The sequence below is a fragment of the Triturus cristatus genome, chromosome 5_2 (genome assembly GCF_964204655.1).
Source record: "Triturus cristatus chromosome 5_2, aTriCri1.1, whole genome shotgun sequence".
NCBI classification, from domain to species: domain Eukaryota; kingdom Metazoa; phylum Chordata; class Amphibia; order Caudata; family Salamandridae; genus Triturus; species Triturus cristatus.
The window spans coordinates 579,529,370-579,544,713 of NC_140588.1; the positions used below are offsets into that span (position 1 = coordinate 579,529,370).

The 15,344-nt window shown below is 48.8% G+C and overlaps 1 protein-coding gene across 3 annotated transcripts in view; it reads left to right on the top strand.

Moving 5' to 3' along the window:
• LOC146829027 (zinc finger protein 777-like) overlaps positions 1-15,344 on the top strand; it is a 111,025-nt gene that overhangs the window by 51,499 nt on the left and 44,182 nt on the right. For all 3 annotated transcript variants that reach the window (XM_085607660.1, XM_085607659.1, XM_085607661.1), the window contains exon 5: positions 8,163-8,276. In XM_085607660.1, coding sequence (XP_085463786.1) covers positions 8,163-8,276 — 114 coding nt within the window. The remainder of the gene's footprint in view (positions 1-8,162; positions 8,277-15,344) is intronic.

A 15,344-nucleotide genomic window follows, 5' to 3' on the forward strand; every position in this document is an offset into this window, starting at 1 on the left:
AGAACATGTTCTGCACCAAGAAGATCACCCACCTTTGGGCCTGCTTCCATGTGACTGGTGTTGTTTGCACGTCCAGCACATCTTGCAGTTCATTTGCCAGGTCAATTGCCACAACTCACCTACTCAGTCACCACAATTCTGCCACATCCCTTGCACTGACTTGCAGAGTAGTCACAAGACTAACTATTGTGGGGCTACTGACATCCTTAGAATTAGCACTATCAACATGCGTGCACTCCTCAACCCCTGGTCACCACCCACAGTTGCAGTCCACAAATTCTTTCCTTGGCTCAGCCAAGCTGGGCAAGTCTGGCAGAGCTGACGCACTTGGACGTCACCATACTTTTCCTGTGAGGGGTTGGTCTTATTGAGTTATGAGGACTTGTGTCTATGGGCCAGTGGCCTCATAGCCTACCTTCTAGCGTGACTAAACACCATACCAAAATGCATCTTTGTGGCAGCCTAACATTATCTGCATAAGTGCACTATCTCATCTTTAAATTTCCCTTTAAGCAGGCGAGGAATGACCACTCTACAGGAAAAACCAATGACCATGCTGCCTTTAGGGCATCTTGAAATCGGTGGTGGAAGACCACATTGGTCACAAATGGCAGAAGTCAGGGTCTGCCACGGTTTATTGATAGATGTCCAGTTTCTGTTTCATACAATCCTTTATTGCCAGTTGTGACGGATATGTGAACTGGGGTATTTAAAATGCCCAGGATTACACATTGAAATCAAATACATAGGCCAAAATTACAAAGAAAGTATCTTAGTTGGACTGTGGCCAAATTAGCTACCACACCGCCACTCTACCCTGAAGAAATGGGCGAAGCTGTCTACACTTAAAAAAGATGAAGACAGTGGATATAGCGGAACCTGGGAATTAAACAATTTGAGCAATAGAACTAATAATTACACTTATTGGAATGTTGAGGAGGGATAAGGTGTTCAGAATTCAGTCCATAATACCAGTGTTTGATTGGCAGCATGGTCATATTCAGATTTTGATAGCATTATTAAACTTTTAGCCAGTCACCAACGCACGCTCCTGTGCACCCGTCCCTGAGGAGCAGGCCCACAAGTAAAGAACTGATATCTGCAGTCAGTAATGCTGCACAAACTACTTTAACAAGCATTGGCATAGCCAATAGGTCTCGCCTTTGGGACCTTATAAGTATTTAGTTGTGCAGCACAATATCCTTGGTGCAACAACATCAACTGTTGCATGGCTAAACACTTATAAGGTCCCAAAGGCGAGACCTATTGGCTATGCCAATGCTTGTTCGGTTTGCCTGTGCTTCCTTGGTGTCATTCTCGTTTTCGGTTTGCCTGTGCTTCCTTGGTGTCATTCCTGTGATTACTGTGCCTTATTCTGTTCTGTTTTCTGCCTGTGCCTTTCCTCTAGTCCTCCGTGCCTGTTTTTCCTCCGCCCTTACCTGCCTCTGCTGCCCCCGCGGCCCCTCCCCGCCTGTCGTTCCCACCTCGCAGCTCCGTTTTACCTCCTCCTCCCACATTTAATGGTGGCTGCTGTGCAGGCGCGCCGCTGGCGTGCTAAAGGCAAGCACGTCTGCGCCTCTCCGCGACCAGCGCCAGGAACTCTGGATCTGAGACCCTCCACCGCTACAACTCCACTGCCCTCCTCGCACTCCACACCGGAAGGAACAACTGCCACCAGCTGGCAACACCGAACACCACCCGCGGCCAGTTCTCCTGCCGCCACTGCCACTGAATCTTCGCTCCAACCACACCCCCCCCCCGGACCGAACTCAAACACCTCTGATGCCTTGAGGTGCATCCTCCTCAATGTGCGCTCCCTGCACAGACACGCCGTAGAGATCTGGGACCTCCTCAACACCTTCTCACCAGAGGTCGCCTTTTTACAGAAACCTGGACCAACGCCTCCTCTGCACCCAACATCGCCACCACCATCCCTGACGGCTACAAGATCCAGAGGAAGGACCGCCCCAACCACCTTGGAGGAGGACTCACCATCATTCCCAAGAGCTCCCTCCGACTCTCCACCTCGACGACAAGCGACCCCTCCGCCACAATCGAACACCTCCACTTCCAGGTCCAACCCAGCCCTAGAACCACACTCCGTGTCATCCTCGCCTACAGACCTCCCGGACCCCACGCCTCATTCGCCACTACCATCGCCGCCCTCATCGCACCCCATGCCATTGCCTCCACGGACTACATACTCCTCGGAGACCTGAACTTCCACCTCAACAACCCCAACTCTGCCACCCTCCTGGACAACCTTGCCAACATTGGACTGAAACAGCTCGTCACCAGGCTTACCCACAAGGCAGGACACACCCTCGACCCCATCTTCGCAGGAGGGCCAAACATCCACTTCAGCTACACCACATAACCCCCTTGGGCGGACCACCACTGTGTACATTTCCACATCGACAAACACACATCAGATCCACAAAAAGGACCTTCATCCAAAACAAGATCCTCGCCAACTCCAGCAACTCCAAACAACTTTTCAGCATCATCCAGGAATTCACCAAGCCCCCCAGCGAGACCACAGACATCACCCCTTCCCAGGACCTCTGCAACAAGTTCGGATCCTTCTTCCATCTGAAAATCAAGGGCCTCTACGACCATTTCAACGACCACACCTGACTCCGAAACCACCTCCCTCTCCAGCAACGCCAGCCAGCCCACCATCTCCTCCTGGACCCCAGTCACCACCAAAGACACCTCGTCGACCATGCAAGGCATCCACTCAGGAGCCCCCACGGACCCATGCCCTCCGCACATCTTTCACAGAGCCACCATTGCCATCGCTCCCGAACTGCGACGCACCATTAATGCCACCTTCAAGACTGGCATCTTTCCCGACGACTGAAAACGTGCAGAAGTCAAACCCCTGCTCAAGAAGCCCTCAGCAGATCCCACAGACCTCAAGAACTACCGACCCATCTCCCTCCTCCCATTCGCGGCCAAAGTCACTGAGAAGACTGTCAATACACAACCAAACAAATTTATTGAAGAAAACTCCATCCTCACCCCCTCCTGATCCGGTTTCCGCAGCAACCACAGCACCGAGACCTCTCTACTCGCTGCCACAGACGACATCCGCACCCTCCTCGACCAAGGACACTGCGGCCCTCATCCTGTTCGACCTCTCTGCAGCATTCAACACCATCTCCCGCCACAAGCTCACAGCCAGACTCCATGGTGCAGGCATACAAGGTGCAGCCCTCGACTGGATCCGCTCGTTCCTCACCGGCAGAACCCAAAGAATCAGACTGCCACCCTTCCTCTCTGAACCCATGGAAATCAACTGCGGAGTGCCCCAAAGATCGTCGCTCAGCCCCACGCTTTTCAACATCTACATCGCTGCCATCGTCAGACATCACGGATTCAGCATAGTATCCTAAGCCGACAACACCCAGCTCATCCTCTCCCTAACCAAGGATCCTGTCACCACCAGACTCAATTTCCAGGAAGGAATGAAGAGTGTCATATCCTGGATGAGCAGCAGCTTCCTGAAGCTCATCTCGGAGAAGGCAGAGGTCCTCATCCTCTGACCCTCCCCCTTTGTTTGGGATAACACCTGGTGGCCATCCGCCCTTGGCAGCTCTCCCAACCCCCACGGACCACGGCCAAAACCTCGGCATCATACTCGACCCCTCCCTCTCCATGACCCGACAGGTCAACACCGTCACCTCCAGCTGTTTCAACACCCCCCACATCCTCCAAAAGACCTTCAAATGGATCCCCCCAATCAAGGAAAGCAGTTACCCACGCACTCATAACCAGCAGACTAGACTATGGAAACGCCCTCTACGCCGGGATCAGCAAGGCCCTGGTCCGCAAGCTCCAGACCATACAGAACACCGCAGCCAGACTCGTCCTCGGCATACCTCGACACGAACACATTACCCAACATCTGTGGAACCTACGCTGGCTGCCCGTTGAGAAGAGAATCACTTTCAAGATACTCACCCACGCCTACAAATGACTCCACAGCATCGGCCCCCAATACCTCAACGAGAGAATCTTATACTACGTACCCAAGAGAATCCTCCTATCCGTCGCCCTCGCCAAACCCCCTCGCATCTGCAGAGCCAGGATAGGCAGAAGAACCTTCACCTACATCGCAGCCAAGACCTGGAACGAGCTCCCGATTGACATCAGGCCCTCCCCCTCCCTGAACATATTCAGGAAGATCCTCAAGACTTGGCTCTTCGACTGAACGGAGCTGCACAACACCCACCACCCCCGTCCCGCAGCGCCTTGGGACCCTCACGGGTGAGTAGAGCTCTTACAATCCCCCTGATTGATCGGATCAGGCAATTTTGCGTTCGCAAACGGCCACATTTTGCGATTCGCACCGCTTGCAAATGCAAAATAGCTTGATACATGTGGCCCTTGATTTTTTTTATTTAGTTCCAAGCTCGAGGTCATGGTGGAATGCAGCACCGCAAGCTTGGAGAATAATAAATAGACCTAGACATAGGAAACACAGAAGGGGACAAATTGCACAATTTTGGTTATGTGGGTATTTCTGCATGCCTGTGTTTGCACAATAAAGCTAGATTTACAAATGGTTGTTTAAGAAAGACTGGCGTCTGGATTACACTTTGTGACTCTTAGTTAAAGGCAGTTCATTCTGAGCAGTATAATATTAATTTAAATGTGTTTTAGTAGAATGAATTTTAAAACGTGCAACAGAGTCTTTGTGTTTTTTGACTCTTTGAATATAATTTGGGCAGCAGTTCAATTAGTGTCTCAACGCTGTCTTCAGACCGCTTGAAGGTTATTTCAAGTGCAGGCAATTTTATGACTGTTTCCGTTTTCAGTGCATGCCACAGAATCAACACTGCTTCAGCTATATCAAGCACTGCATGTTTGTGGAAGATGGCTTATTTAGACAACTTATATTTGTTTGGAAGCATATTGCATATTGCCACTGCACTGCCTGTGGTAAAACATGCTTTCTGGTATCTCAACAAGAGCAGATGGGCGGAGACTTCAAAACTCAACTACATCTGGCAAATGTAGAGCTTCAGATAAAATCAAAATAAACACAAAGTGGCAGTACACTCCATTAGACTGGACAATTAGCTGTGGCCTTCAGTGTGGACAAGCGGCGCCAGAGTTGCAATGCTTCACTGAGGCTGTCCTCTGCACTTACTTCGTAGCATATTGATTCTGACTGCTGGCAAAGCCAAGTGACTTCACTGGTTTGACGCAAGCCTGCAATATCGGAGGATTAGAATTCAGAGCTCCTTTTAGCCATAATTCACATTATTGAAGGACATAAGCCCAAAGTGTAACAGAGATCATGCACCGCTAAGGATCATACCCGCTTTATTTGTCTTCATTTCTTTAATTGGACGACGGAATTATGAAAATGAAAAGTTGTGACGTCCCTTCCAAACAGTCCTGCATAATATATTCCATTTAGGCGAAGACCTTTAAAGACCGAACTGAAATTAAAACATTTGGAACGAGTTTCTTCTATATAAAAAGAGGTGCTTGAATAAAAACACGTTTCAGGGGCATTATCATCATTACTAGGTTTTTCCAGTCCGTAACGGGTATTGTCAGTGTATTACTATTTTAAAAACTTTTAATCTCTTTCTGGTAATCGGTTACATTTATGTTATGAAATGCATCTACATTTTCTAAGGTTTTACACCCAGGTACATGGTTTGTGTTGTCAACAGTGTAGTCTATTATACATACCATACTATTATTTCTGTTTTTTGATCATTGGTACTATATCCTGACCTCTTACCAAACCTGGTCATGTAGAATACAGTGTTTTTAAGCGTAGATTTTGGGGCGAACATGTAGACTGGACCTAGACATAACTTGTGAGAAAGCTTAGTTTTTTCCTTTCCGACGCAAACACTCCACGTGAGCAATGTGCAGTGGTTTGTGGGTTATTGTAGTCCACGGGGTTCTTTGCCTCAATTCGGCATATTGACTACGTTTTTGATGCCAGAGGGTCTAGAGAACGCTTTCTCAGGCTGTTCGAAAGAGAACTCCAGAAAATGTATCATTGGCACTCATACACGAGGCCAATGTTTCAGTAATCTTTAATGGCACACACAAGATTTTGCCAACTATTACTAATAGCGGAGATGACTGTTGTATTATTGGTCTTCTCTCAGTTCAGATAGGTTCTCTCTCTCTCTCTACATTGGGTTTGTCAGCCACTTTACTAATTAAAGGCTATTCCCCATTTTGATTTCAATTTTGAATCTCGTCTTTGAACATGTCTTGTAGTGGCACAACCTATTGTTATAGCAGTAAATCAGGTCAGAGTACCACTTGCACAGCACCTCTTGGATAGAGGTTTTTGCCTATTGTGGCAGTTATGGTAACTTTCATTGAAGATGCATATACTGCATACCTCTTTGAAATATTTTACTCATGGGTGGAATTTGATCCTATTGATCCTAACACAGCAAGCTTTCATACAAAGAGAGCTCCTACACTACTTGCTAATTAGGAACTGTATCATTAGAACTCCCAATAGGATATCAAGAACAACAAACATGTTTTGATAGACAACTGCGACATATAGTTCAGACTATCAGAACGTATTACCCTGCCCGTGTTAGACGGGTATACACCATAATCAGACCTAGTAGATCTGGCAGCTCCAGATTTATGACATTTACTAAACCAGTTAGCCATCTATAGGTGAGTTTGGCAGTTTGTTTTACAATACACAATCTTCTGTAACAGGGTCATTTATTCTGTGTCCTGTGCAACAAATGTATGCTGCAGAGCAGGCAATTAGATCATAGACTAGTAATGCTATTTCGGGCAAAGCTCCCACAAAACAACAAGAAATTCCATTGAGGATTGCTCGCAAAAGTAACTAGCTTCATGCGGTCTATCCCCAAGATAAGCATAGAATGGTAACTACATATGTTCCACTTGGTATGGTACCACCAATAGAAGAGTCAGGCTTAATGCATCGAGTTGTTTGATACCTTGGAGGACCAACTTTGGTTGCACCGTTCAGGAGTTAGCACTGCTGAGAGGTCAGTGTGCAACCCTGCACTCGCCAACGGGGCAACTAAGTCTTACCACAGTGAAAACTAAAGTTTCGTGTTTTTACTGCCAGAACATGCAAAATACATGTTCTGCCTATGAAATATGCTGCACCCTGCCTAAGGGCTCAGTAGGCCAACCATAGAGGTGACTTACTCATGTTTCAGGGAGAGATTTTACTTTGCTATGGCTTGAAATGGCAAGGTCGGGTTAGCAGTTTGAAACTGCTCTTCCAGTCTGCAATGGTGGACTGGGAGACTTCTTTTACCTTTATCACACCCAGTGACACAACCAGTGATGCAATCCCTGGGTCGACTCTAACTTACAGGCCCGGGATACCCTGGGTACCATATACTAGGGACTTGCAGGTAAGTTAGCCTATGCCAATTAGGTATAGTCAATGAAACATATATGTTTTAGGGTCAGGGCACTGGAACTGAGGTCTGCTTAGCAGGCCTCAGAGCACCTAGAGTTGAAAAATCAGCAGCATCAGTCATAAAACCTAGAGGTGACCATACTAAAAGAGGCATTACCTTGGCCTGTCATCTTACTTTTTTTTATTACCAAAGGCATGAATTGACTTGGTTTTTATTGATTGTCTACGTAGGCTAGAGAGCAGCAGGGAAGCCACCAATACTTTGAGCTTATTAAAAATTAGACTAGCTCAAGGACCTAAAGAGCGTAAAGGTTGCTGGTTGACTTTGCCATGTTTCCATTTATTTTGCTAGTCACAAGGTCTCCATCTCGCATTGTTTGTTTTGTCTATCAGCCGCCCTAAATGAGGAGCCTGAAAAGGGTGAGGAAAAAAAAGTTGGTGGATGCAACCACAGCAATTTCTTATTGTTTCTCCGAGCCTCCTGATGAAAGTGACATTTTATGATCAACACAACTATATTGTGAAACCGTTGAAATGGTGTCAGAGTTGTTGGCTTATTATCCCTTTGCTGTTTATCTGTCAGAGTTGGTGCACAATTGCATGATGCATTGCTCTTAGATGTAAGTTACATGTTGGATAGAAGAGCTGATATTGGTCATCTTGAGTGGGTAAAGTGCGTGCAGTTATGATGTACAACACAGCATGCTGACTAAAAACAAATTCATATTTGTTTTTTTGTGTTTTTGACCAGGTCATCCAGCTTTTTACCCGGATATCTTCCTGAGAGTTGACATAGATGAACACAGTGGTGTTTCAGGCAGTCCTAATGCAGCAAAGAGTTTAAGTTGCAATATTCCAAACAGAGGTAAGTAGAAAACCTAACGTGGATGCATGAACACTCATAATATTGATTAGGAAAGCATGCTTTGAGCATAAGATGCATTACTGAGAAAGAGAATGAGTTTGTTACACGTTGTGTTATAGTGTGCTGAACCTGCAATCATCCGTTGTAGGGCTTTTAATGTGCGGAATCCCTTTCCAAGCACAAATGGTAAATGTGAATGGCACATGCTGGGCATTTCTAGTAGTTTTTGTGAAAAGATATCCATGTGAGGGGTTGTTACATGGAGGGTGCTGATTTCATTGTTGAGAATGTGCATCTCGCACATGAAAGCGAGTTGGACAAAGCAAATCTTATGGAGTCTTGTGTATCCAACATTTTGTCATTAGTATGGCATCTTATCATTATCGAAGTTCGAGTACTTTGTGTGTCTTGTTTAGTGGATTTCACCGCGGACTGAAGTCTATTTCCTGATTGCTCCTGAGTTTCATCATCAGTAGTGTAGCTGTAGTGAGTAGCCTACTTTCATCTGAAATGTATGCGACAGTGGGTAGTGGTGTGGAGCTTACATTCCCTTGGAAGATGCTGCGTTTTAGATATGAGGAGTCAAGCATATGGTAAGCCATAGCAGGGAATATTTCCAACTGGTTTAGAAAATCCATCTAACTCTTGCAGAGCACGTGACAGTCCGTGTTAAAGAAACTCGGTTGACTGTTGAGCCCTGAGCTCTTGCCCCCCGAACTACCGCTATAAGAAGCTTGTTCCCGTTCGCCCTCGCTACGCTGAGAGTCAAATGCACAAAGAGTTGTTGTACAAGGCCTGGTGTTCAGAGCTATAGTTGGATGAACCCGAGAAAACCAGCAATTATTGAGTAGGTCCTGAAAGAAAATTACTTTATCTCCTTCAAAGGAGAAGTCAGTTATTTCAGATGAAAGCCATTATCTTTACCTTAAGTTGGAAATGATGAGCTCTGGTTAGAACATCAGGGGGTGAATTCCTCCCTGCCAAAGGAATACAGTTTGTGTTCTGCCAAGGCCAATCTGCTGTTTGTCGTTTGCACCAAGGACAACTCCAAACAATTTCCTCAATTATCCTTTGGTGCATTTTCCGCCTGCTCCTTCTTGGGAAACCCATCCTCCGTTTTCTTTTTATTCGTTTATTCTCTAATGCATACACAGCAATGTACACTTCAGTCAAAGTGAGTTCTATACACTTCTTTCTCCACATTCCACATATCATATGTACATTTGAGGCACTTCTCACAAAGTATTTACGTTAGCACATATGTATCCACGTCACTTGGTTACGGGTACAGTTGTAATTGTGACAAGACCTCTAATCCTCATATATTGGGTGCAGTGGTATCGTTCAACTAATTCTCATATGCCATATAAACTTTCTATTTTATAATGGAATTTAGTGTGAGCAGCTCTCTACACCATCAAGCTTTTCTTAAAGGTATTCTCTTAAAGCAACAACCTCCTGTTTAAGAAAATTCTGTTCTATACACCTCTTCTCACAGAATTTCTCTAGGCTGAATACACATTCTACCAAGTCATGGACATCTTATTTAATAATCTTGAATCTATTTACCCAGGTCAGAACCATCCTTTCATAAAATCCTTTGTGATTCCTGAGCCTTTTCCAGTTTGCATGTGGGATTGAGGAAGAACCTCTTGAGACACAGATAGCTTACATGGATTCCTTTGTCACTGCCCTTGGTCAGTGCTCCTTCCCCAACTTTTTTCTTAACATTGGCTGGTGCCATTCTGTCAGAAGGGAATGGTGAGAAGAGAACTTGTATATTTTTATTTTTTATTTATTTATTTTGAACTGACCATACTTGTTGACATACAGAGCTGTGCGCCTACAACCCGGAGGCCGGCTGCCATATTTGCAATTAAGTACATATCACCCCAGCTTATACCACATCCCGGAGGCTGGTCATCACTGCGGACAGTCTTACGGCTCCCAATACCTTCCACGTTTACAAGCCTGTATGCCATTACCATGAGTCTCTCCCCCCTTGCGAGGGCACAGGTTTTATCTTTTCTCCTTCCCCCCCATCGACCATGAAGAATAAGAAAACAAACAAAAGGGGGAAAATACAACAAAAAAAGGAAATTCAACCCCATGACCTTACATAGCCCCCACCCCCTCCCCTCCCAACAGTTGTGGTGTCCTGTCAGTAACCTACCCAGTGCTCGTTATTGCGCGCAGCGCCTATCTGCACCTTACTATCCCAATGCGCCTCAGAAGTTTGTCGTTTGTCCCAGACCGAAGCTAACCAAGATGTGAATTAGGTATCTGCCCCGCCATCGTTCTCTCCAGTCACATCGTGCCTTTGGGCTTCCGAGTTGATCGCGCCCGCCCCCTTCTCCGCATCCTCCCCTCCTGAGATAATCTACGTAGAGCCCCCAAAAATTTTTTGGTCTGCTGCGCCGCGGGAGAAGCTCACTGAACCTCTCCGTCTGTGTGCAGCAATAAAGCAAATCTCGCGTGCACTGCGCCACCGTAGGCATGGGGCCCCGCATCCAGCAGAGTGCCACTCTACGCTTCGCAATGAGCATACCCATGTCAACCAGCCGCCGCGCCGCCCTGGTTAGAGTCCTGGAGTGCCCCAGCAGGGCCTCCGCAGGGTCCGGGACTAGCTCTATTTCTGCCACTCTAGATTTCTGCCCAGAGACCGCCTCCCAAAAGCTGCGTATACCAGTTCAGCGCCACGCCAGATGCATAAAGTCCGCCACAGGGTGGTTGCATCTATCACATGCAGATCCTTCCCGTAGGCCATACCGATGCAGCCTCTCCGGAGTATAATATACTCTATTTATAAACTTGAAATGGATCAATCTGTGTCTACCATGCAGAGATATACGTCTGATCCCCGAACAGCAGTATGCCCACATCTATTGTGATTTCGAGGTCTCTCTGCCAGGCTAACCTAGCTTTAGTATATTCCAGCGATCTCTGCGACATTGCAGTATGGTATAATTTAGAAATTAACTTATGGGGGCTTTTGTGCTTAATAATAAAGGACAACTCCGGTACCTCCGGAGGCTCTGCCATATCTTCCCCCAGGAGTTGCCGCCATGCATGCCGCACCCTGTGGAATTGAAACCACTGCAATTGTGTGGCGTTGTCGGCCGTGGCCGCTACCACTTCCCAAGTCTTAGCGACGCCGTCTGTGAACAGATCCCCCATCGAGTGTATACCCAGCATCCTAAGGGAACGTACCACCCCCTCTTCCCTGCAGGGGACAGCCAGACCGCCCACTCCAGCGGCATTGCGGGCGAATATAATAGCGCCCCTGCCTTTTGTTGTAGTATGGTATTCCATGCATGCCGGGTCGAGTTCAACGAATCTAAGAACCCAGTTCGCCGATCCGGCGCTTCAAAAATAACCGCTGGGAGCGGGGCCGCAAACAATTTCTCTAGTTTTAGATATGGGACCGCGTCCTCACCGTGGATCCAGCTGTGTACCTGAGCACCCTGTGCAACCCTGTAATACAGTTCTAGGTCGGGCGCCCCCAGGCCGCCCAGGTGGTAGGGCAACGTCAAGACCCGCCAGCTAACACGAGCCTGCTTACCCACCCAAGCCAGCCGCAGCAGGGATCCAGTCAGCCTAGTAAAGAAGGCACGCGACAGCACTATAGGGATGTTGACAAACAGAAATAGAAATCTGGGAAGTACTACCATCTTCATAATGGATATGCGACCCATCAGCAAAAGAGGGAGTTTGATCCAGGTCTCAACTTCATCTTCTAGTTTGCGGACGGCTCTGCCATAGTTCTCGGCTAGCACAACATCCGAGTCCATGTGCAGCCGGATCCCCAAGTAGCGAACCGAGTCGTCCGACCACTGGAGCGGGTAGTCCATCTCAAAAGGGATAGTAATCGGGGTCAGCAGGAAAGCAATAGATTTACTCCAATTGACCCTCAAACCAGAGAGCGCCCCAAAATGAGTTAGTCTCCGGATCCCGAACGTATAATAGTGTATCGTCAGCGTATGTAGAGACCACTATCTTATAAGTAGGGAAGTTGATTCCTCTGAGGCTGTGATACTCTCGGAGGGCGCAGGCCAGGGGCTCGGCCACCAGGGCGTATAATATAGGCGACAAGGATGCATCCTTGTCGCGTACCCCTCGAAATGGGTATGGCCTCCGTCACTCGGTCGCCCAGTCGTACCCTCGCAGTTGGTCCCCTATATAACACCCCAATCAATTGTAGAAAGACCGGGCCCAGCCCCATTCTCGTCAGAACCTGTCGCATAAACGGCCATTCTACCGAATCAAAAGCCTTTTCCATATCCAGGAAAACACGCGTGTCCCGGCGTACATGTTGCATAGTGCCGGACACCGTCCTCAAATTATACGTGAGGTTCCTGCCAGGCACGAACCCCGCCTGTTCCGGGGCGACCAGCTCCGCTGTGAGCAGAGCCAATCGCGTGGCTAAAACTTTCGCATATAACTTCGTATCGACATTGAGCAACGACAACGGCCTATAAGAACTGCATTCCTCCGGCGACTTACCCGGTTTGGGAATCGCCACCAGTATCGCCTCTCTCATGGATTGCGGCATGTGTCCCTTAACACACACATCGTCGAACAGAGTAGAAATGTGTGGGAGTAGCTGATCTATAAACGCTCTGTAGAAGGCCACGGTAAGACCGTCCGACCCTGGGGCGCTATTTGCCTTCATGCCTGCCAGTGCCTCCAGAATCTCATCTTTCTCTATGGGTAGGGCTAAAAACTCCCTATGTTCATTCGAGAGGAAAGGCAGCTTAATATAATCCAAATAGTCCCGGATGCTCTCTTCCATGTCGGTCTGTTGAGAAGCATAAAGGTTAGTGTAATACGTCTGGAAGCGCGCCGTAATATCAGCCTCTTCCGTTAAGAGCACGCCTTCCTCCGACCTAATCTTGGTAATCGCAGATCTACTCCGGCGGGCTTTTAGTACGTTCGCTAGTACAGACCCAAGCCTGTCGCCCTCCCCATATACTCTGGCAGTGGCGTATTTCCCCAGATGCAGCACCTCCGCATCCGCCGCCTCGTGATATTCCGCCAGAAGGACCTTCATCTCCTCCGCTGTGCCTGCCGACGTCCCTTCGCGCTGCTTAGCCTCCAGTTCCCCCAATTTGCGTTCCAGTGTCGAAAACCTCTGCCGGATATCCCTCAACACCCCCGAGTGCTTGGCCATGGCCAACCCCCGTATATAAACCTTGAACGTTTCCCAGATCGTCTGGAAGTCGTCAACAGAGCCCAGATTGGTATCAAAGAAGAGCGTGATAGCCTCAGCTAATTCGTCCTTAAAAAGGGGGTCCAGCAGCGAGTACGGGGGAAACCGCCACAAAAAAGGGGGAACGGTCTATGCATGTGTGTAAGTTGTGATAGGCCGAGTAGTGGGTGAAGCCCCCCACTCTGGGTTGAGAGTCCTCCACACATCCGCCAGTCCCAAACAAAGCATTTCCCGTCCAATGACTTTGGCAGCAGCCGACTGCGCCCTAGCCGGTCCTCCAGATCTATCTAATTCCGGGTTCAAGACCACATTAAAGTCTCCTCCCCACAACACGTGTTGCACCCTGCAGTCCCCTATCGTGCGCGCCAGCGCCGTGTAAAATTCCGGGCAATCGTAATTCGGGCCATAGGTATTGCCCAACAATAAGTCCAGACCTTTACCCTGGAAGCGCGCGAGCACGAACCGGCCCGCGCTATCCGCAGCTAGCAGGTGCAGTCTGTGGGCCGCCCGCGGGTTAACCCAAGTCAACACCCCCCTGGAGTGCGTGGTGAAACCTGCCGCTTGCGCATTGCCCATCAACCCTCTAGTGTGCAGCATGGGGCTATGAGTAGGGAGATGCGTGTCCTGTAGGAAAGCCACATCTATATCATGCCTTCTCAGGTAGTGCAGGACTTTGCGGAGCTTCCGGTGATCATTCAGGCCCCTAACATTCCAGGTCAACACTCTAATGGAGCCGAGCAGTCCAGGTGCAGCTATATTGTTAGGTATAGCCATTCTCTCTGAGACGCAAATCGCATGTTATGCTGTGCCGCATAAAGCAGGTGCGCCATAGTGAGCTTCTCGAAACACACTGACAGTAAAGCCTCCTAACTAGTAAAACAATACCCACCTCCCCCCCCCCTCCCACAGCAGACCCTCCCCAACTTGGCCCTGCAGCATCCCATATAGGGACTACCTACACCCCCCGCCGCCCTATCCCCAACAATTTAACCCTCCCAGAAAAAGGTTGTGGAATTCACTTGCGGGCGGAGGTCGCTCAGTTCTTAGATTATAGTGGGTTAACACCTAGGACCTCTTGGCGACCTCCCGGAGCGGCAAGCAGATATTTGCCCCGCCGCGTATACGCGGCTGCACCTGGGTTCACCCCTCCCTCCCTCCCCGAATCTCAGACAGCCAACAAGGACCACACGCTCAATGGAGCATACAGAACAGGGCGGCCTGCCCATCGGGTCGGAATCTCTGTGTCCGGGGTCGCTGCGCCCAACCCCATGCCCATACATTCTGCAGGCTCTGGGCCACCATGTCCGTAAGTATGCGGCAGCCCCCTCTCACCTGCTAAACGGACCATATACATTCCCCCCATCCCGCACCACCCGCTCAAAGCTGCTCAGTACTCGCCAATTGAATCCCTTTCTCGCCTACCATCCAGGGTCAGTCCCGTTCGCCCATCCCACTTTCCAGTGCGCCCCCCGGCAGCTGCTTCTCCGGGCTTCGCCTTTGCTCCTTATTCCAGTCTTTCAACGCCTTCTGTAGTGCCTTAGGGTCTGTGAAAATGTGTGAGTTGCCCTGTCTGTTGACTCGCAGCTTGGCTGGGTACAGCATCGCATAGTCCAGGCCCAACTCCCGCAGCTGTTTTTTAGCTGGTGCAAATTGACGCCTAGCCTCCTGAACTCTGGCAGTGAAATCCGGGCGGGTATAGCGAGATGGTCGACCCCTCATATACCAAAGTCTTCTTCTCACGAGCCACTCGCAGGGCCGCGTCTCTGCCCCGATAGTTCAGTAGCTTCGCTATAATCGGTCGAGGCGGCGCTCCGGTAGGGGGCCTAGGACCCAGGGATCTATGTGCTCTCTCCACTACA